The 23761-nt window shown below is 49.7% G+C and overlaps 1 protein-coding gene across 1 annotated transcript in view; it reads left to right on the top strand.

Moving 5' to 3' along the window:
• The first annotated feature begins 5485 nt into the window (after window positions 1-5485).
• The window catches only part of ASB18 (ankyrin repeat and SOCS box containing 18), a 40170-nt gene continuing 21894 nt past the window's right edge, over window positions 5486-23761 (top strand). Inside the window, exons 1-2 of the mRNA XM_059702478.1 lie at window positions 5486-5716; window positions 19799-20066. Of these exons, the coding sequence (XP_059558461.1) occupies window positions 5512-5716; window positions 19799-20066 (473 nt within the window). The 5' untranslated portion in view covers window positions 5486-5511. The remainder of the gene's footprint in view (window positions 5717-19798; window positions 20067-23761) is intronic.

Below are 23761 nucleotides of genomic sequence, written 5' to 3'. Positions count from 1 at the left end.
TATTAAGAAGCCCTTTACATAGGAAGGTGTGATCCTCTGTTGTATTTTTCTTTTTTTAAAAAAACACATTTTTATTGATTTCAGAGAAGAAGGGAGAAGGATAGAAAAATAGAAACATCCATGATGAGAATCATTGAATGGCTGCCTCCTGCACGCCCCCTACTGGGGGTGGGGGTGGGGGGGATCAAGCCCACAACCCAGGCATGTGCCCTTGGCCAGAATCGAACCTGGGACCCTTTAGTCTGCAGGCCAACACTCTATCCACTGAGCCAAACCGGCTAGGGCTGTTTTTCACAAGTAATGTTCGTTTTTAGAGTTTTTTGATACTTACAAGTATAAGATGGCTTGTTTGGCCAAATCTATCTTCTTCTAGAATCTGTCTTTGTTTTGATACTTAGGGAGCCCTCTTTACCACCAGGTAATAACATCTGTATCTCTGTTCTTCTTTAGTGGTTATGTGATTTCATCTTCATTATTTAAATTTTTTAATCATCTGGGACATCCTTTGGTGCATAATATGACAGATTTAACTTTGTATGTTCCCAGTTATCCAAACTCCACTTATAGAACATCCTTTCATTCCTCGTGAATTAAAGGCTATTTTATAACCTAAACCTATTGCTGACTTCTGTTTCTGAACTTTCTATTCTCTTCTGTGAATTTTCCATCATTTCTTTTGCCACCATCGCCCTTGAGAATTATTGTAGCTCTGTTATGTATTTTGCCATCAACAAGGCAGGCTTTCTCTCTTCTTCTTTTATTGAATTTCCTGAACGTTGGTATGACCATATTTCCCAGGATTTTCTCCTGTGCACCTTGTCCAGGTCTCTAACTTTGCTGGTCTATAGGAAAACTATTCATTTTGCTCATTTGGGAGGGCAGTAGGCTGGCTTCCTGAACATTTTTGTTAAGTTCTAATTAATATCTTTCCATTGGTTCACTCGGATTTTATACAGGTATCATCTGCAGATAATGGTTGATCATTTTGATTTTTTAAAGCTATTTATCGTTCTTATTTCTTGCCCTGGCTTTGTACTGGCTAAAATGTCTCAAAATGTGTAGAATACTCTTAGAGGTCCCCTTGGCCTTGTGCGTCCATAGGCATGAACTTGTACCGTGTGCTGTGCCCAGCCTCCCTCTAGTCTCATCTCTTTCTCCTTGGAAGACCTTACTAGGCCCTCTGGGAGGGGCTTGCATAGCTTAGCACCTTCTGGATTCTTCTGGGGTCTGCCTGTCTGAGGAGAGGGTCGTCTTGGTTTCTCTGCGTCCTGAGAAGGGTCAGTCCTGGTGGGCGAGGTGGGGAAGGAGGCCCAGCACTGCCAATGATGTGTGTGGTGCCTGATCCAGGGATTGACGGCAAGCTCCTCTGGCTTCCAATCTGAAGACACCTGTTTCAGTGGCCTTGTCAGTCATGAAGCTGACACTCTGAGCCCCTCTGATGCCTCCTCTCGATTGATTCCAAAATGAAACAGAGAAGTGACCACAGCTGGCTGGACTGCATTGTCCTTGGCCACAGTAACCATCTGTGTCTCAGCATTAAATCTGACGTTGGCTGTTGCCTTTAGAAAGAAGGTCTCTATCATGTAAGAGAGCATCCTTTCGAGAAGCTCCCAGCTGGTGCCCTCGGGGGCCCGCCTGTGGGCGCTGCACAGCTCGCCGACTTCCACACCAGTCTGACCTCGTGGGCGGCAAAGCACGCGACATTAAAACTTCCACAAAATACTCGTGCCTCTCGGTGGGGATCTGTGTTATCGGTCCTCTACCTAAACACATCTGTGAACATAACCTGACATGAGTCACAATCAATATGTCACTGAGAATACGTGAACTAGGGGACCCTCCGATGATTGCTGAAAAATTAAAGCAGAACAATGAAGTGACCTCTATCTGCCCCAGGGAAAGCCGGGATCCGCTTGCCATTGATTGCTTCAATGTACTCCACACCTTTCAAGGACAATCGCAGAAGGAGAAAGTCAAATATAAGATTTCTAAGAAGTGGAGGGGGAAATATTGGTGTCGTGGGGGAGGGGAGGATCCCCATGAGCTAATCAAACAAGAAAAGATAAAGAAATAGAGATTAGAAGATTTCACACTGGAATAGAGAAATTCATGTTGCCTTAAATATAATTTGTGTTAGTTACATTTCAATTCCTAATTTATACATAGCAGGGTTGATAAAGAATTGCATTATAACGAAATTAGCCGGAATAATTAGCATAGCGTATGTGCCTCTGATTAAACACCCAGCAGATCGCTTGGTAATTAAGATCAGCGAGCGCCGCTATTCCAGGCTTTGTCATCTTATTATCTGCCTCACAAGTGCTTCCTCTTCACCTCCCTTCTGATTTGAAGTTGGGTAGCAATTGCTAACCATCCCCGGTTTATTTCTTTAAATTACCTTGCCCAAACTCCGACCCTTTTCCCGTGGTCACTGCTCCCCCTCTCTTTGTGTTTACACCAATGTGCTGGTGTCAAATTTCTCTCTAAGGTAAGGCATGCGATGCTGCAATGCAAAGCATTTGTGCTTGTAAATTCAGGTTCAAAACTATCTCTCAACACCCATCATTCGTTGGCTGAAGAGAGAACCAGGGGCCAGCCACACTCTCAGCAAGCTGGCCTAATGCCTGAACCGAAGACTGAGCCAGCGGGTTCATATCTCTTTTCCAGGCTGAGCCGGCGGCCAGTGGTTCCAGGAATGTGGCCATCTGGGGTTGTTTTCCATCCCTGTGACACTGGAAGGCAGTCCCTCAGGGGCCTGGCTGCCTGCTCACTGATGACCTCAGGCCGTGGCCATCGTTCCTCCACTCAGGGACTCTGGGGCTGGCTGCTGTCCCTGTACCAACAGTGAGATAATCATGGAAGGCAGGAGCCCAGTAACCAAAGCATGGAAACCTCGGGGGATTAACTCACATTCTCAGCACAGGCTGAGCCAGCTCTGCGGCCTCTCTCTAGACTGAAGCCAGGACATGTCCATGATTTTAATGGCAGCGTGAACAGAGTGCCCTCCCAGCCAGGAACATCTGCCACTGCACTCACAGTGAGCACCTGGACAGTTCTCTCGGGATACAGACAAGAAGTCCAGTGGTTGGCAGCCCAGAACCGGGACAAAGGTTCAGAAATGTCATCGAGGAGCCATCTCGCCCCCTCTTTCTGCCCCACTCCCCTTAGGTAGTGATCCTCCATCTCAAGTGTGTCACCTCATCACGGTGATGGGGCTGCCCCAGCTCCACACACCATGCCCAGGCCCGAGGGAAGAAGGAAGGGAAAGGGAGGCGCCAGCCATGATGTCCCTTTCCATCAGGAAAGCAGAAAATCCCCCACAGGCACCAGAGCAGGCCATGCCCACTCTCACTGGCCAGAACTGGGTTGCAAAGGAGACTAGGACTGACCCTACTGACTTCAGTATCATTTATCACAGGGGCCGGGCATGTTGTCACAGCAAGGAAGACCCAGGCTCTGTGAGGTAGGAGGAAGGAGGACAGACAAAGATAGGAGCCCAGGGCTGGCTCCTCAAATGCAGGTGCCAGACATGTTGCAAAAAGCGTCAATGTTTGGAACAGAACCTGCATAGAGGCACCTGGGAGCTGGGAGAAGGAGGGGAGTATTAGAGAAAAAGAGGCTTATTTTAAGGAATTGGTTCATGTAACTGTGGAGACTGACAAGTCTAAAACCTGTGGGGTAGCCAGCAGGCTAGAGACCCAGGAGAAATTGCAGTGCAAGTCCAAAGGCCGTCTTGCTTGGGAGGCATCGGTCTTTATCCTATTCAGGCCTTCGACTGATTGGATGAGGCCCACCCACATTATGGAGTGTAATCTGCTTTATTCAAAGTCCACCAACTTCAATATTAATTCCATCCCAAAGAAACACCTTTGCAGAAACATCCAGGATAATGTTTGACCAAATATTTGGGCACTGAGGCCCACCTGGGTTGACACAAAATTAACCATCACAAGGGGAGATGAGGAAAGGAAGAGGTGGTAGGATAGGGGTGCATGGTAGAGGAGGCTCTATAAAAGCCACATGAGGAATGGAAACGTTTTTAAGGACACAAATTGGCAACTAGCAGATAAATAAGTCCTAGGGAGTTAATGCACAATGTAGTGACCATAGACAACAATATCCTATATAATAAAAGCCTAATATGCTAAGTGTCTGGTCGTCCATTCAACCAATCAAAGCATAATATGTTAATGATATGCTAAGGCCACTCAACCACTCGCTATGATGTGCACTGACCACCAGGGGGCAGATGCTCCAACTGGCAGATTAGCTTGCTGCTGGGGCCCAGCAGATGGGGACTAAGCGAGATGAGCCAGACATGCCCTGGAGCCCTCCCGTGGTCCCTCCCTGGCTGGCCAACCTCCCACGTCCCTTCCCAGCCCTGATCATGCACCGGTGGGGTCCCTCAGCCTGGCCTGCGCCCTCTCCTAATCCAGGCTGAGGGATCCCCTCCCCACACCCGCTGCACAAATTTCATGCACCAGGCCTCTAGTTGTATTATAAACACCAATCTTGCTGAGAGACTGGATCCTAATTATTCCCACCACAAAAAAGAAACGATAATGATGTGAGGTAGCAGAGGAGTTAGCTAGCACTACATGGTGATCATATTGCAACATGTAAATGTACCAAATCAACACTACTGCACAGCTTCAACTTACGCAATGTTATACAGCAAATATATTTCAATTCAAAAAAGAATCCAAAAGTGTATTAATTTCTTGAAAGCCATATGGCGCAGCCTGGGCCCTCAGGTCACCACAAAATACAGGGAAGTGCTGGGGCAGCTGGGCTCTGTGCCCCGTTAATGTGGGGGTCCAGGACCAACAGAAATAGAGGTCATGAGAAAAAAGCCTCCAACCCCCCCCCCCCGCCCCCGGAATGCACAGAAACCACACGAGGGGCGTTGTACTTCCACGGTGGTGGAATCAGGTACTTTAAGCCAAGTTACCAGCCCTGAGGGGTGTGGAGACACCACCAACACATAGGTTACTCTTTCCTGTTCACTTATGTGGTGCGTTTGTCTTTTTGACACCAGCCAGTCGGTCTCTGAATTTGGAAACCAAAGATTTCCCTACATTCTCTCCAGTTCAGAGTGTGTCCAGTTTATAGCCAGGCCGACTCTCCTTTCAGATGAAGCGAGGAAGCCGTCGGTGGACATGCTGAAGTGCCCCTTCCACAGAAGGAGGCTCCAAGCCCAGTCTTTAGAGTTTCAGGTAGAGTCTCTCTCTTGATCAAAGAAGACGGGGTCTAACAGCACCGGTGAGAACTTCCTTCTCAAATATGCCCCCTCTTGTTCCCGACCCCCTCACCAACACATCTACTGCCCCTCTCTAGAACAGTCTCTCCTGGGGCCTCAGGAAGATGAATCCCGCCTCCCTGTGAAGGAGGGGGAGGGAGGGGGTAAAGCAAGCCTGTTTCTTCTATTTATAGTGTCCCCACACCACAGCTGCTAACTCTGGACTCAGCTGAGCAGAAAAGAAGCTTGGTCAACACGCAGACGCCATTACAATGTCCAGCTCTGATTGCCTCCCGGACCACCCGCTCAGCTCAGACTTGGTGAGGAGGCTGAAGTCCGCGCTGGACGCCAGGGATGAGGAGACGGTGCGCGCCGTGATCTGCACCCAGGTCAGGCACGTGGACGCCGTGATAGAACTGGCCAACGACGACTGGATGAAAGACCCCTCGGCCCAGCTGCCCCCCGGGGTGCTCCTAGGTAACCAGTCTCCTGTGCTTGAAACTATACCCATCACGTGTGCATGTGACATGACGCAGGTGGGCCATTCCCGGAGCTTGGAGGGAGGACGGTTGAAAAAGCAAATGACAGCTCTTGGCTGTGTGATTCTTACACCCCTACACGCACACGTGCAGCATAGACTGTGGATATCCACGTGTGACACAGGCAACCGTTAGAGCCCCATACAACACGCTTAAAAAGAGAAAGGTGAGCCCAAGGCACCACCATCCTAACATGGTGCCTGTCTTCATTGCTGGTCCCTTTGCAAGTCAATGGCCCTGCTCAGAACCAGGTTGGAGGTATAATCTTGTGTTCTGCTGCGTAGAGTTACTGTATCTAAAGTACTTTTCACGGTGCTTCATAGTCATCTTAATTCAATCACAGACTAAGGTGATCCATCACAAAATACGTAAACCAAATGCCTACAAGAAGGGGAAGCTCTGTGTACATTGTTGCTACTATCAATAATGCTGTAATTAGCATCTTTATTAGCATTCCTAGGGCTTTTTTCTGATTTGGGTTATATTATATATTAGAAATTCCTGAGAGCCATATTACTGCAACAAGGATATAAAAGTTTCCAACTTGTGTTCTGAAAGGACTTCTATTCCCTCTGAGCATGAGTGCCCGTGTCTTGCCACACCCTGGACATGGCTGCTGATGAAAGCTGGTACTGAACCTCCACTTGAATGTGTGCGCCCTGGTCGTTCTCCGTGCCTGCTCGCGGCCTTTCTCTGCTTCTCTGCTGCTCAGGACAGTCTTGTCCGCGGGGTTTTGTTGTCCTTGTAGACCTCTTCACACGTGGCTTGTCTGTTCAGGTCCATGGGCAATAGCTCCCATTTCTTTGTATGCTTTTTGTCCCTTTTGAAAGACTTCTTCATGTAACATATATATAAAATCACTTTGTCATACTCGCTGAAAATATTTCCCCTGACCTGAGGTTACTTTTAGTTGTTTGTGCTGCTTTCCAGCTGGTCAGATGTGCCCTCTGCTCACCTAGGCCAGAACATACCCTGTCCTTCCAGACCCGCACACAGGGCCACCTCCCCTGGAAGGCCACTCCTGCTGACCCGGCCAGCAGACTCACCTCCTCCTCCACCAGAGCTTAACGCTCTCCGTCTCTATCAGTCACAGGAGCACACGGCCTTGCCGGCTAATTTTTATAACCCACTGACTATTTCACACCCAAGTTCAGCCTCCGCAAGGGCAAGATCCTTGCCGAACCCTTGGTGGTATCCAGCCCCCGGCACGGAGTCTTCGTCCTGAGAGGGAGCTCAGACTCTGGGTGCCCCGCCTGGCACGGGCGGGCCAGCTCCTTTGTGATCATTCGGCTGAGTGGGCACAGACTGCCTTTCCACAGGCGCTTCTGGGCCTGGTCTTTTGGCAAAGAACTATCTAGTTCTCCTTTCTGCTAATGCCAAGCCTCCGCTGCTTAATATCAGTGACAGTTGCATTGTTTGTCCTTGCCTCTCTTCTGTGCCTGTCAGCTCAGCAACCACTGAGAACACGGGGAGGGAGCAGGGACGGCTGGGGGAGGGGTGGCGAGACCCTTCTTGCCCCCAAATGCATCGACCGTACAATTTGGTAACCGGTGTAATCAAACTACTTAAGGAACAACTGATTACTAATTGCGATTATTAAGGATGTCAGCATTCCATGGTTTTGCTGCTGATACAGTATATACAAGTCAAGATGCTACTTGAATTCTTGATGGAAATGGAAAACCAGGGGCATTGTGTTGTGTTTGGGGCAATGGTACTGAGCATCTGGAGGCAAGTTAAAGAAATGCTAATTGGATTTTTATTAAGAGATCTCACCCAGCAGTGTGGGTGGGTGGGGCATGAGCGTGTGTGAACACATGACAGGCACATGTATGCACGCCAAGACCGGGTCATTTTTGGAATTCCATTTCTCATTCAACCTTCGCCCCAGAGGCTTGACGCTAAGCAGCCCTGACATTAGAGCCACAGCCATTGCTCCTGGCCTATTCGTGGGGAGGACCTTCACCCGGGGCAGACCAACAGTCAGATGTCAGGTACATGAGCACAGCCCCTGCCTTAGAGGACTCCGTGGCACCAATGACAAGAGCATGCCCACTGTGAGTGGCTCTGAGACATGAGTCGTAATGGGAATGGCAAGAGAATAGCAGTGAAGTGACCTGGTTCTTGCCTTGATTCCACCACTTCCTGTATGGTCTTGAACCTACCAGTCCATCTCTCTGAACTAATTTTCTCATTGAAACAAATGGGCCAGCCCTGGCCAGTAGCTCAGTGGTTAGAGCATCTCTCTGCACATCAAAAGGTTGAGGGTTCAATTCCCGGTCAAGTGCACATACTTGGGTTGCAAGTTGGGGGGGTGTGCAGGAGGCAACCAATCAATGTCTCTCTCAATCAATGTTTTTCTCTCTTGCCCCCCTCCCTTTCTTCCTTCTATTCGTTCTAAAAATCAATGGAAGCCTAGAGGGTTGCTCAGTGGTTAGGGCATTGGCCTGCACACTGAAGGGTCATAGGTCTGATTTTAGTCAAGGGCATATACTTCAGTCGCAGGCCCAGTCGGGGCACATGCAGGAGGCAACCAATCAATGTGTCTTTCTCACATGGATGTTTCTCTCTGTCTCTCCCCATCCCTTCTACTCTCTCAAAAAATCAATGGGAAAAAATATCCTTAGGTGAGGATTAACAACAACAACAAAAACTCAATGGAAAAAAATATCCTTGGGTGAGGATTAACAAAAAAGAAAAAGAAAAAGTGGGCCATCTCTCAGGGTCTTTACAAATCAGACCAGCTAGGGTTCCAGGTCCAATGACTCGTGTTTGAGGAGTGAACAAACCCCCGCTGCTTTCACAGGTGTGGTGCATCCGAACAGGCCTGTGTGGACCGGCCCCGCCTTCAAGGGGAGGCCAATTGGGCAGGGAAGGAACTGCCTAGAAGGCTGGGGAGACTGGTTTATGAGCTCCAATGCTCCAGATAAGCAACAGCATGGCCCAGGGCCAGCCCTGTCCTTGTCGTTAGGGAGAATAAGTCCCCAAAGCAGAACATGTGAGAAGTGGAATGAGCCCTGAGTGGAGGCAGAGTAAGGAATCACGGTTCAGGGAGGACTTGTCATCAACGTGCATTTCCCAAGGGGCTAAATGAGGCTCAGAGAGGTTGCGTTACACCCTGTGGTCCCACAGCCGACAGGAGGTAGAGCCCAGTGCTCTTCGTGGTTCCCATGATGCCTGTAGTGTATCCTATGGCTGCGTTTTACAAGTGGGACATTGAGGCTCACATCTGTTCCCTTACTGATCAATAGCCAGTCAGGAGCAGCATGTTAACCAGGTGTGTTCCTGACTTGCAGTCAAGGGCTCTTGATACCCACCCACCCAGACACGTGTTGCAGGAGGACCCACGAAGAAATGTCCCCTGTGAACTGTGTACAACCCTTTGGTTTTACATTATACATGCACACACATGTGTGTGTATTACATGTGCACCCACGCACACATGTATGCATGCAGGCAGGCACACGCATACACAAAATATCAATAACATGAGTCCCTGACTTCAAATAAGAGTATCAAGAAAAACATGAGTGTGAGTGGGGTGCTCAGCTGCAGAATAAAAGCAGAAATGGGGAGCAGACGGCCATCAACGACAGGGGAAAAAAGAAAGGAAAGCTCTCAGCCATCTCGCCTGCACACCCTGAGCAAGGAATGTGGGGGCAGGGAGACCCTGCTCCAAGCAAAATGAAATTAAACCTTTCTAAGTACTTATAAATCAGCACCTAATGACAGTATCCCGCCACCAGCCAGAGCATTGCTCTTATTACTTTGATTCACAAGCCAGGAAAAGATCTGGAATTATGCACAAATTATTGTCCCATCTTCTTAATTAACACTGATTGCAAAATTCTTGCTAAAGTCCTTGCTAACAGACTCAATTATGCGCTGCCTGAATTGATTCACCCAGATCAAGTGGAATTTATTAGAAATACACTCTCCTACAATAACATCAGATTATCTTTGAATATAGTTAAATTATTTAGGAATAAAATGATTCCAGTAGCAGCCCTTGCTTTACATATAGAAAAATATCTCCCGCCACCTAGAATGAAGACGCTGCTTTTCTTCCTACCAAACACCCTGGGCTCTCTTTTCCCCAGAAGCAGGCGGAATCGCTGCGACGAGATGAGATGCCTGCCTTAGAGCTAATGGTCCAGCTTCAAAGCAGATGAGCAGGAAGAAAATCCTGCAGGGTTAAGGCTCTGCTCTCTCCAATCTGAACTCTCGCTGCCTAAGGAACACAGTGAAACTGCAATTAGACTAAATCAGGATATTTTCAGAATCAAAACTGAGAAACAAGCTAATAGAGAAGTAATGTTTGCTGATGACATACTTCTGTTAGCATCACTGCCAGGCTCGGTGGAGAGGTGTGAAAGGACAAAAGGGAATGAGGGTGCAGTGCAGAGGCTGCCTCCCTTCCAGGGTGGTGGTGGCTCCTGCAGCCACGGGCTCTGCTTGGGATAAACACTCCAGGTGAACTGGGAATGGCAAACACACTTCCTACAGCCTGGTTCTACCTCCCAATCCCATCGCCCGTCGTCTTCTAATGCCCAATCCAGCCACTGAATACTGGACAGGGACCGGGCGTGTCCTATTCACCATATCCTAGCACACAGTAGGTATATAATAAATATTAATAGGCCAAACGGTATATGGAGGACACAAAAATCTCCTGGGTTGACCCTTCAAAGATGAGCGTGTTTTTAACAGTCTGCGATTGAAAGGAAGGGGCTCCTGCTAAAGGCAGCAGAGTGAACAGATGTGGGCATGCCTGGGAATGGGGGGTGCAAATCAGAGGAGAGAGAGGGAAAGCCAGGCAAGTAAGTGGGGACTGTATTGTGTGAGGTCACAAATTATAGACATAGGTAGTTACTCTTGTTGGAGAGTCAATGAGGAGCCATTCAGCAATAAAATGAGATTGTCTAATTTGGAGGGGAAAAAACTTTCACATACATGGGAAGGATAGAGGGGGAGAGTCTGGTGTCAGGAGACACAGCTAGCTGTCTTCACTAATTGTCTCTGTGGCAATGCAGTGGCACCACCTCCCTTGAAACTAGGGCTGGCTTTGTTCTCATCAACAATGGGCTTTGTTCAGTCAGCAGCAGACTGAAGATGACAGAAGAAAGAGTCAGCGAATCTGAAAACAGATCAACAGGAAGTACACAATCTGAAGAACAGAGAGTAAGATGGTTGAAAATAAAACGAACAGGACTGTGGGCAATAGAGCAGGTCTGGGAAACTCAACTGGAGTTCGAGAAAGAAAATGGATCAGAAAAAATGTTTAGAGAAATAATTACCAAACATTTCCCAAATTGGATGAAAGATATAAATGTACAGATTCCAGAAGCTCAGCACACTGGGAGCAGAGGCAACATGAGAGAAAGGAGTCAAACACGTGTCTGGGTATCTGGCTGCTCTGCTGACTGTGACCTTCCCGTCACTCTCAGACCTTACCTGCTTCCTCATCATCACACCCATCCCTCTCCGGAGTAGTGATTTCATCCCTCACACTGGCTAATGGTTGCCCCACGTGTCTCCCCTCCCTAAAGGCGAGGATTTCTGCTCTATCTACCCAGGCTTCTATGCATGAACAATGCCCTGTACATGTAAACTCAAGAGAGAATATTCCCCCTCTGTATAGAAATTTACCCTTCCATGTGCAAACTACGAGAGCCTCAGTATCACCAAACTCTTCCAAACTTGCTTTTTTTAAAAATCTATTGCCATTTCTTAGGAAAAGATCTCTTGTTATTTTAACTTGCATTTTAAATTAGTAAAATTACAAGCAGTGCATACGTTCAATGGTCGCTTATACTTATTATAATGTGTATTTCCTACTTTCTATTACAAGTTCAAGGTGTTCCTATTTTGCCAACAGAAAGATAAGTAGAATGGTCTCGGAATCCCCCAGATGACACTGGCCTCACTCGGCTCCATGCAGAGCTGCCAAGCAGCTGGGAGACCCCACCAGGAGCCCACCCTCCTTTGCGGCAGGATAGGAAACGTTTCGTATCTAGAAGGGACGTAAAGAGGATTAGGTCATAGCCATCAGGCCAATCCAACTTCAAGCGATATTTTGCTCCCCTGTGTGAGACTCATAAAAAACAATCAGTCTGAACACGCAATTTGTCTCAAGAGGTAGGAGCTGCAATTTTATCATGTAATTAAATCCCCATGACAGTTGCAAAGAAACTCCGCGGCATTATCAGGGAAAGCGTCGATGATGTGCTTCCCCGCCCGTCCCCCACGCCGGGAAGCGTCCTCCCAGGGCTGTGTACGTGGCATGTGCCAGGGCTCAGCCGCTCTGTCTCACACTGGGCCGCAGGGACTGCGGGCACAGGGCACCCTTGTTTATGAGCTTCCAATGCACCCTCCTGGGCCTCCCTGAAAAGGCAGCACTTGCCCTAACTGGTTTGGCTCAGTGGATAGAGCGTCGGCCTGTGGACTTAAGGGTCCCAGGTTCGATTCCCGTCAGGGGCATGTACCTTGGTTGCGGGCACATCCCTAATAGGGGGAGTGCAGGAGGCAGCTGATGGATGTTTCTCTCTCATCGATGTTTCTAACTCTCTATCCCTCTCCCTTCCTTTCTGTAAAAAATCAATAAAATATATATTTTTTTTTAAAAAGGCAGCACTTGACCTTCGGAGAGGATGGCATCCATAATGAGACGTGGCTTTGTTGTTTTGCAGGAAAATACGTTCGAGAGGTGTTTTTCCTCCCTGTATTGTCTTCTTGCACAGGATGGAAATGAGATTTCTTAATAACACGAAATCAGTGCAGACAATTTAGGTCATTATTAATAGAGGCGCCTGATCTGAGGAAGTACATGTTTTAATGCTGAGCTCAATGAGGTGTGCTGTGCTACCGTTGTGATTCAGAAAGAGGTGGAGGTACCTGAACATTTTTAATCTCTCTGTGTATGGGGCAACCTCAGAGCCTTGCCTGTCCAGCTTACTATTTTTATTTTTTTTTTAAGTAAAAAAACTGGAGGGAGCCCAGCCGGCATGGCTCAGTGTTTGAGCGTCCACCTATGAACCAGGAGGTCACGGTTCGATTCCCAGTTAGGGCACATGCCTGGGCTGGGGCTCAATCCCCAGGGTGAGGTGTGCAGGAGGCAGCCGATCAATGATTCCCTCTCATTGTTGATGTATCTATCTCTCTCTCCCTCTCCCTTCCTCTCTGAAATCAATAAAAAGGGAAAAAAAAGAACGAAAAGCTGGAGGGAGCAGGAATGAAGGAGGAATGGCCTTTAGCAATTAAATAGGGAGAATGAGAATCGAAGAAGGCGTGCAAGTACATGTCCTGTTAGAGCTGGGCCACTGTGCCGGGCGCTGGTGCTGGTCCGACGGGAGTGAGCACACGGCCTGCTATAGGAATAGTTCGTGCAGGAAGCACAGCGCTGGCCAGCGCGACAACGAGCGTCGGCCTATTAGAGAAGATGCACAGAATCTCCGACGTCCACAGGGCCGGCCTCCTGCCCGGGCTTGTCCGCCTATCGGACACCCGGCCCCAGAAGGAAGCACACATTTGCCCGATGGCCCAGGAAAGAGCCCGCACACTCGCCAGTCCCCAAGAACACATTCCCCAAGGAAATGTGAGCGGCCTGCAGCCTGGATCTCAGGGTGTGAACCTGTGGAAAGTTTTCTTCATGGAGAAACAGCCTGAGCCCGCCCGTATTTCGGGCTCAGCTGGGTTATTCCACAGACATGGGCAGAGCGCATCTCAAACACTCCCGAGGAAAAGAAAACCGCCCGCCGATTCCCTGGCAGGATGCCAAGACCTGGGTAGTGCGTGAAGACAATCATTACCACTGGAACACCACCATTTGTACATCTCATATCATCTCAAGGTGGATTTTACTCTCTTCCTCTCATTAGATACAGAAGCAAAAACTCCCTCTCCTTAGCTACCTACACGACAAGCCTCCATTTGGAGAACCAGTTTTTATGTCTCTTATAGACAAAATATTATGCTTATTATTTACATCCCAAAAATACTCTTTATGAAATTATATTCCAACCCCCTGGACTACCTGGCTAGTGGTGAGAGGTTAGGTTTGTTCCCTGGGCCGCCGGAGGAAAGCTGGCTGTCCTCTAGTGCTGGGATTTTTGTTTTCTCCGTTCACTCCACCCTCTGCAACAAAAGGCCCAGCAGTTCCATTTCTTTTGTACTCCAATGTGGCCCAGCTAAACAAATGAGGTTCTTTCATCCTCCATCCAATTGGCACCATTTGAGAGTTTATATAAAGAACTAAAAGTATTAAACATACTGGTTTAGAGAAAATCATATTCACCAGAATCTCTCTCTTTCAAGAAGGGCACTGTATTTGTTCGGAAACATTTCCATGACCAGCTCCTGGGAGTAGCAGCGACACGGCCAGGCCTGAGGATGCACGAGCCACCCTGACAGGGCGAGGGGGGAGGTTTCCATGGTTGCACCAAAGGGAAAGCAGAGATGGAGGAGGTGATACGCTGCGCACACCGTGGCAGACCTTCACATCTTCAGTAGAGTTGCCAGACTCACTCAGGGATGCTGTCCGTAGGCCAGCTTGAAAGCAAACAAACAAACCAAAAAAATTAAACAAGCTAATTGTGTGCCCTGGCGTGGGGGCGAGCAGATGCGGGTCCAGGGACATGTGAGAAGCAAGCCCGGGGCTCTCGGGATTCCAGGCAGGGCTCTAGGCTTTGCAAAGCCGGGGTCCCGCTGAGTGAGGGAACTTAAAGGGACACCAGCAACTGTGCAGGCATGCTTTCAACGTTTTTTAAAAAAGTCAAATAATTTGCTGCGCTGATGCCACCTAAATTTGGGTCAGAACATCAACACATCCATAGCACACCTCACCTCTGAGCTTAAAAACAAGGAAAAGAATCTTCAAGTGCCAGCAGCAGGGGAGCCCCCAGCAGCGAGTGGCAGCTTCAGCCACTTGATTCACAAGGACAACAGGATCCCAAGGGCCTGGGGTTTGAGTGTTGGTTTGGGGCTTTGATGCAAACAGCCCATTGCTCTGGCCTGTTGAGCACTTTAGGGATCCTGTGTCATGCTCCATGTCACCCACCAGTGGGAGGCCCACCCTTCCATGCATTCACTCAGATCATTGACAAGCATGCTGTGCAGGCTCAGGCTGAAATCAGACTCCACCCTTCCAAGTGCGCCGCGGTCCTCAGCCATGCTGCATGCCAGAAGCACCTGCGGAGTTTTCACCAGTCCTGCTGCTCAGGCTGCTCCCTCCAACCCATCACACCAACCCCATCACACCAACCCCATCACACCAACCCATCACACCAATCCGTCACACCAACCCATCACACCAACCCATCACACCAACCCCATCACACCAACCCATCACACCAACCCGTCACACCAACCCCGTCACACCAACCCCGTCACACCAACCCGTCACACCAACCCCATCACACCAACCCATCACACCAACCCCATCACACCAACCCATCACACCAACCCCATCACACCAACCCCATCACACCAACCCATCACACCAACCCCATCACACCAACCCCATCACACCAACCCGTCACACCAACCCGTCACACCAACCTGTCACACCAACCCGTCACACTGGACTCGCTCAGGTTGGGATGCGGGTGATTCCACTTGACAGCCAAGGTGGGAACCAGCACTCTGCAGGCACCATGGGTATTGTTTCTCCAGGGTGAGTTTTTAAGCGAGAGTTTCCTAAAGAAAGACCCATATTTTTTCCATCTTCTCTAAAAGGTTTTCATGAAAACTTCCATTGCAGATTGAAATGTGCATGACTATGCCTACATCCCTCTGCATATCTAGGAAGCGACCTCATCACAAAAGAAAACTCTTTGTGTCCACCCTGACTTATTCCTAGTGACCCCAGAGTGCCAAGTGCCCCACTCCCATTTCTAAATACCCCCAACCCATCTCTTTCCTACTCCATTTAGGGACCTTGCCCAGGACTGGTGTCAATTTAAACTTGGAGAAGTCAAGTTCTCTTCCCATTTGAAACATAAAACTCTGGTCTTCTGCTCCTTCTTCTGTTTTATCAAAGATTTCAACACTTGCTCAGCAACTTCATACACAGATTTGTTCTTGGAAGAAGTTGAGTTTATTTGGACTGAAGTAAGCAGAGAAGATGGCATTTAAGTTGTATCTTGAAGGCTAGGCACTGGCTTTGACTAATCGTAGAAGGATGAGGATGAGAAAAGTGAGATTAAAATGGCTTGATCCCAGCAAGGTAGGATGGGCAGGCCTGGTGTGCAGCAGGCAAGGAGCACAGCCAACAGCACTGGGTCAGGGGACGGTGTTATCCACCCATAACTAAAGAACCTCGCCCGGCTCGTGGAAAGGAAGACTGAAGAACTCCTGTGTTTGGGGGTCTTCTGGTCACTGTTTTTTCCTGTGTGATCCTTGAAGGCAGGATTATTGTTTTGTGTTGTGTTTTGTTTTTTGTTTTTTGTCTCAGAATCCTAACAACACAACTTAGAACATTATAGTCCATAAATGCTTATTGAACAAATGGGTGAATGAATGGATTGGTTTTCTGAACAAATAGATGGATGAATGGATTGGTTTTCAGGTATTTGTGGAGGGTGTTTTTGTTGTTGTGTGGTTTTTAGTTTGTTTTATTTTTTATGTTTTTTGTTTTAATGTATAGTCACACATATAGCTATGCTTGTTCTTAATTTTTAAAAAAGGACACCTCTGCCTTGCTCCCGGAGTAATCCACATGTCCTACTTGTGAGACCAGCACTGTCTACCGTGAGCTAGTCTAGAAGCTTTCACGAAGAACCACGTGTTCTTTGTGACTACTATTCCCTACTCACTGAAATCCAGCTTGGACGTGTAGGGTGCTGTTGACAAATACCGTGCTTGGAAAGCTAAGTTTAGCATAGAACGAAGGTGGAATGGCTCCTATCCCTGGACTCACCCCAGTGTCCCAGACCTTCTCAAAATAACCCGTGACAAAGGGTATCAGGCACAAAAGACTGGTCCAGTTTGAGGTGAAGTACAAGCTCACGTTGGACCAGGTATAGCTGTGTACGGACAAGTCCTTCAGAAACGGATCTAACTGCAGTCTGAGGGAAAGACCATGGGAAAATGGTGATGCTTAGAGAAATGAAATAGCGAAGAATTAGCATTGCTACCGAAATGGAGCAGAGCAAGTGCAGGATGTGTAAGTGATGGGAGAGCAGACTTCACCGCAGGGGACAGTGACTAGGGAAGTGGCCCCCAGTGTTTCTGCTCATCGTTTTCTGTACCCACCTGCCTCTTACATGCGGTGAACTGTGCATTCCTTGCAAACATGGTCTGCATGCTCTCTCCCCCCACTGCGTGTCCCACAGCACCCAGCAGGGTGTTAGGCACGGAGTGGACCCTTGTTCCCATAAAGTTCCCTGCTGTTCCCATCAACACTAATGCTGTCTTCACTTCTGTTTATACCTCACAGGGGGTGGGGGGAGTGGGCGGATAGCAACCACTGTACTGTTGCAGCTGCTCAGAGCAGCCAGTAGGGGGCAGGGGCTGTGGGAGGCAGATGCCTTCCTGCCCGGCCGCACCACCTCCCAGCTGAGGGGCCCCTGGAGCAGCCTGGGCCTCTTCTCCTTCACCTGGTCCAGATGGGGTGCACATTTCTGCCAAGGGCTGGGTGGCAATTCAATCAAGAATGCCAACTGTTTGAATGCTTGATGGATGTTTATTTTTTGTCACATACCTCCCCGCCCTGAACACTTGCATGCTCAAATGTTGCAATTTCAACTAGACATCAATGCTACCCATGGCCTGAATCTGCCCCTCCTTCCTTTTCCCTCCTTAGTCTCCCAGCCCTGAGATCTGTGTTTTCCGATGGCACACCTGTCTGACAGGAAACTAGGGAGTGCGGACAGAGAAGGGGCGTGAGCTGCCAGCGGGGAAAGGGCAGCCCAGAGAGTGGTACTGCCGCAGCCTTGGTGCAGGCGAGAAGCGGGTGGGCAGTGCTCAGGGCCGCTGGAATCTTGCTTCCAGCCCAGCTGCCTGTCTTCCCTCACAGCTGGACCAGCAGCCCCACACCTCTGCCCTCTCTCGTGGGAGGACTTCCTGGTGGCCAGGGCCAGGGGATGGGGGCGCACCAAGCAGGGTCTCAGTGGCTGGCCCCTGGGTACAGCATCCCAGCTCGAGTCCCAGGAGAGCCCTGGCATGATGGCACTGATGTTTAGAAGGACGTGCCCATGGGGAGAAGCCTGCCTCCGGGTTCCTCCTGCTGGCAGAACGGGGACCCGGGTGGGAGTCATAGGAAGCTGATTCAGGCTTTCTGATCCCAAGAACCATCTCAGAACCCTGTTCTCTTAAAGGCTAGATGCTCAGCACCATTTCCTAGGGCCTGGACAAGGGAGCTGGCCCTAATCTAGGGCTGAGCTAAATGCCCACCACAGCCCCTTCCCATCGTTCCATGGGAAGACCTGGGCATTGGGGCAGGTGAATGGAGCTGCTGGGAGGAGGGGGAGGGGGGCTGAGAACTCCGCAGGCCCTAGAGAATGGAGCACCCGCTTCCTGGCCCCTCAGTAAGTAGGTTTCCTCCTGCAGAGAAATGAGTGGAGTCCAGAACCGGGGGCTGGCCCTACAGGAATGTAGGTCATTGTCATCAAGGACTCTACCCATCCTCCCGGCTCCCAATCAGACACAGTCTTCACTGGGAAAGCAGTCCAAACCCGTGCCAGCCACGTCCCCTGGGCATCAGGCCACCATCATCCGCCACCAGGACACGGGCCCCCACACCATCCCACGGAGCGTGCAACAACCTCCAGGCTGGGCCAGGGGACGTGGGGCGGCCGGCACTCTGCAGGAAGGTAATTATGAGTGGCCTTTCAGAACTGCGCAGCATGGGTCCCAGGAAGGAGGTGGCCTGTGAAAGGGTCTCCTCCGCAGCTCATTACAGACACGGTATCGATTCTTCCATCGTTATCAGAAGGCATGCCTGCCATGTGAAATCCTGTCCCTTGAAGTGTATTCGCCAGGGACTGCTTCCTCCATTTCCACGAGCACTCCTGGCCGCTAACAACCTTCCACGGGCCTTTTGAAAGCCCAAAGTTTTCAGAGAAGTAAAATGTATGGCACCGCTCCATTCATCCTGCAAGAGAAAGCAATCTATACACACGCACACACGCGCACACAAAACCCTAAAAAGCGCAAAGAAACAAACCAGAATTGTGCCGAATGTGGCCGACCACATCAAAGTGCGCTTCTGAAACTCGCCACTTCCAAGGGGCCTAAACTTTCCGAGTCCTTTTCTTGAGCAACGTGGGTGCTGTGGGTCAGTTTGTTTTGTCTGCTGCCTTCTCCTCTTAATGATACAGGGTACATTAGGGGCTGGATGAGAGAGAGCTGGATTCCAGAAAAATCCACAGCTCACTTGCCTCCTTTAAGCTACCCTTCATTCAGAACCTGGAAAATGTGAATTCCTCTCTTAAATTGTCCCACAATGACTGGCCCGCGTGGCTCCGTGGTTGAATGTCAACCTATGAACCAGGAGGTCGGGGCACATGCCCAGGCTGCCCCTCGATCCCCAGTAGGGGACGTGCAGGAGGCAGCCGATGGAGGATCTTCTCTCATCATTGATGTTTCTAGCTCCCTCTCTCTCCCTTCCCTTCTGAAATCAATAAGAAAATTTTTTTTTAATTGTCCCGCTGCCCACCCTGTTTGGTCATCTTTTCACTCCCCCAATGGCACCGTCACCCCCATTGTTCCCCTGCTCTGTTTCCATGTGTGTGTACTCTCCACCGCCCCTCTTCCTACACTTCTGTTTTCCCTTGATATCTCTCTGACCCTCTCTGGTCTCAGCCTCCCTAGACACCCCTGCCCCCTCTCCCTCATCTGTGTGCCTGCCTGGATCTCATGGCTTTCTCTGCCCCAGCCCTCTGCAACTTTGTATATATATATCCCCGCACACGCCCTCCTGGTACCTAATTTCAAGAGATGGTTTCACCCCATTTCAGCCTAATGGGCACCGCCTCCACCGGTGCTCCCCACTCACCTTACCTCTCCCTCCCCCCTCCTCCAGGTCTCTGGACCCTGGAGTACACGCGTGAGCTCACCACGCCCCTGTGCATCGCCGCAGCCCGAGGCCATGCGGCCTGCGTGAGCCACCTGCTGGGTCGCGGCGCCGACCCCAATGCCAGCCCCGGAGGCCGTGGGCCCCTGCACGAGGCCTGCCTGGGGGGCCACACGGCCTGTGCCCAGCTGCTGCTGCAGCACCGCGCCGACCCCGACCTGCTCAGCGCCGAAGGCCTGGCTCCCCTGCACCTCTGCCGCTCGGCCGCCTCGCTGGGGTAAGTGACGCGGCCACCCACCACCCACCACCCACCACCCACCACCCACCACCCACCACCCACCGGACCGCGCCGGGGCTACTGCTCCCGTCGCTGGCCACGCCCCTTCATCCACGCCCCGCCCCCAGGACCCAGAGGCCCCGCCCCGTCCCCCCGGACCTTGGTGCCGCCTGGGCCTGGACTGGGACTCCTGACACCGCCCGCGCTCTGACCTCACCCAAGCCCCGAACCCAGCCTTGGCCTGCGCGGCCCCTCGCTGACCATCAGAACCCACAACGGCCACACCGCCCCCTCCACCCCAGGCCCCAACCCGGACCCGGACTCCCGGACCCCGCCCCCACTCCCGGCCCCTGGACCCCGCTCGGCCCTGCCCCCGCGCGCGCGGGTGTAATTAGCCTTGATTGCGAGCGCGAGGGGGGAGGCGCCACACCGAGTAATGAGCGGGGTGATCACGGCCCTCAGACGCAGTGCTGAAGAATGCTAAAAGGCCACTGGCGGGGTTGGGAGCTGAAAAATTAGAGTTTTTAATGATAATTTTATGCAGAATAATTGTCACAGTGTGACATAAATGGCTAGCTCCTCGGGCGGGGCTCCGCAGTTCCTCTAGGAAGCCGAGCTGGGCCTGGCATTTTTCGGGGAGCAGCGGTCCCAGCCCACCGCCCGCCCAGGTGTTGGGGTTCGGGAGGTTCTACAGCTGCCGCGTCCAAGCCGCGTTTGTCCTTGCAGAGTCTGTGCCCACGGGGTCCGGTAGGCCCAGGAGAAGCTGTGAGCCACCATGTCATTGCACAGGATTCATGTTCGGTTTCTCGGCTTGCAGTGCGTCATCTTGACATTTCTTTTAGTCACAATGTTCCAGCCCCTGCCCTGGGGGTTGTCATTTCTTGGCCTCTGTCTCTGTGGTGAGGATCAAGTAAAATCACCATATGAAGTGCAGCAGGCCTACTACTGGGCTCTGGGTCACCAAGGTGGGGCCCCACCTGCTCATGTCACCTGAGTTCAGAGCGGGGACTCAGCAAGGCAGCAGGCCACCAGTGGCCTGGAGAGTGGCAGAAGGAAGCAGAGTTCTTCCAATGTACTTTTTAGGACCTGCTTTACGGAGGTGTAACTGCATACAATAAGCTGCCTGTGTTTGAAGTGTACAATCTGATAAATTTAGACAGACGTCTGTGTGTTCATGAAACCATCCCTATTATCAAGACTGACCACACCCATCCCGGTCAAAAGGTTCCCTGGCCCCATTATTATGTCCCCACCCCCCTCCTCCATTATCCCACTGATCTGCTTTTTGTCACCGTAGTTCAGTCTGAATTTGCTGGAATTCTATATAAGTGGAATGTACTCTTTTTTGTCTGGCTTCGTTCACTCATCATAGTTACTTTGAGATTCATCATATTGTGTGTGTCCATAACTCACTCGTCGTCGTTGCTGAGTGGTATTCCATGGTGTGTTTCTCCATTCGTGTGTTGAAAAGCACTGAATTGTTTCCAGCTTCAGACTGTTACGAATAAAGCTGCTATGACCATCTGTGTGCCAGGCTTTGTATGGGCATGTGCTTTCATTTTTCCTGGGGAAGTACCTAGGCTTAGAACGCAGGGGTCATATGATGTGATTGAAAGATAACCTTTTATAAACCTGCCAAACTGGTTTCCAAGGTGGCCGTGCCATTGTGCAGGCCCACCAGCAATGTATGAGGTCTAGTTGCTTCACACCCTTGCCGTCCTTGGTAGGGTCGCTCTTTCATTGTAGGCACTCCATCCGTGTGTGGTTGTGACTGGCATTCCCCTAATGACAACTGATGCTGAGCACCTTTGCATGTGCTTATTTGCCACCCATATGTCCTCTTTGGTGACCACATGCCTTTTTAAAATATTGTGCCCGGTTTATTTATTTATTTATTTATTTATTTATTTATTTATTTATTTTTACTCTTACCCAAGGATATTTTTTCCATTGATTTTTAGAGAGAGAGGCACTGATGTGAGAGACACATATCAATTGATTGCCTCCTGCAGGTGCCCCCACTGGGGTTGGGATCAAACCTGCAACCCAGGTATGTGCCTTTGACCAGGAGTCAAACCCATGACCCTGCCATGCTCGGGCTGGTGTTCTAACCACTGAGAACACTGGCCAGGGCTCTTGTACCCATTTTAAAAAATGGGTTGTTTATTCTTAAATGTTGAGATTTCTTTACAGTCCCTGGATGCAAGTCCCCTGTCAGGCATGCAATTTATAAATATGGCCTGTCCATCTCTGGATTCTATTTTCTTCTCTTAAAAGTGTCTTTTAAAGAACAGAAATTTTAAAGTTGGTGGGATCCAGCTTATCAATTTTTTTCTTTTAGGATTTGTGTAGGGCTATCTTATTTGGGAAAACCTTTGCCTAATGCATGGCCACAAAGATGCCCTTCTACATTTCCTCAGTAAATTTAATAATTCTATATTTTACATTTAAGTCTATGAGCCAATTTGAGTTAATTTCTGAATATGGTGTGAGGTATAGATTGATGGATTGAAGCTTTTCTTTTCTTTTTCTGCATGTGGATATCCAATTGTTCCTGCACCATTTGTCAAAAAGCCTTTCCTTTCTCCACTAAATTGACTTTGTACCTTTGTTGGAAATCAACTGACTACGTATGTGTGGGTTTATTTCTGGACTCTTGTCAGTACACACAAGACAGGGCAAGGTCTTACCGATTCAACAGATAAAGTCCCGAGTTTGATTCAGACCATTTATCTCCTCCATAAACAGTGAAGAGGAGAACAGCCAAAGGTGCCAATTCCTCACGGTCCCTGCCCCACACACCACAAAGGACCACACCTAAACAAAAGGGACCAGTTGGTGACAATATGAGTCGTAGTGACCCCGTTGCTAAGCAGCCAAATCTAGACTTCAGCTGAGCGGTTTTATAGTCTGCAGCTGTATTCTGAGCGGGGCAAGGCAGGAAGTCTCAAACCTCATGAGAACCCAGGAGGCGATGAGAAACTGTCTCCTGAACGCCTCCCAGGAGACACGGGGAGGCGAGTGGCCTTCGGCCCCTGAGCAGCTCCTTGCCAGCCTCCCACCCAGGAGGATCATGGGTTTTCTGCCAGGACACAGATCAGCAGTGGTTCAAGCCTCTGTTTGCATGGCCCGTGTGGATACATGCCAGCTCACCAGGGCTCCATGGCAGCGCCATTCCTCCCTCGTTCTGTTCTGTTTTACCGACGTATTTGTCTGTTGTGACACAGTACCACGTGGTACTGACAACTGGCGCTGTAAGGAATCTTGACGTCAGTTCAGTTCCTGGAACTGAACCAATGTTAAGTTCTTAATTTTGACAAATGTACCATATTATAAGAGGTTCACTTTAGGGGAAGCTGGGTGAAGGGTAGTTGGAAACTGTTCGTATTAGCTTTGCAACTCTTCTGTAAATCTAAAATAATTTAAAAATAAAGAGAGTTTTAAAAATCAAGTTGGCTTCACGCCTGGAGCGCCAACCTCCCACTTAGATCGTATTGGGAAAACATGGCTTTTTATTAAGAAATGAAAATGCAACACAGATTCGAAGCATACGTAGCATGAATCCTGACAATGTCCCTAATGCAGGTCAGTACATTTGGGCATCGTAAGGGCTGAGGTTTACATAGACCATGACAGCTACTCGGCTCATATACTATGCAAGAGGCTAATTTCCTAGCTTCGGTTGGATTTTCAAA

This window comes from Myotis daubentonii, chromosome 7 (genome assembly GCF_963259705.1).
Source record: "Myotis daubentonii chromosome 7, mMyoDau2.1, whole genome shotgun sequence".
NCBI classification, from domain to species: Eukaryota; Metazoa; Chordata; class Mammalia; order Chiroptera; family Vespertilionidae; genus Myotis; species Myotis daubentonii.
This window is presented reverse-complemented; position numbering and strand designations above follow the sequence as displayed.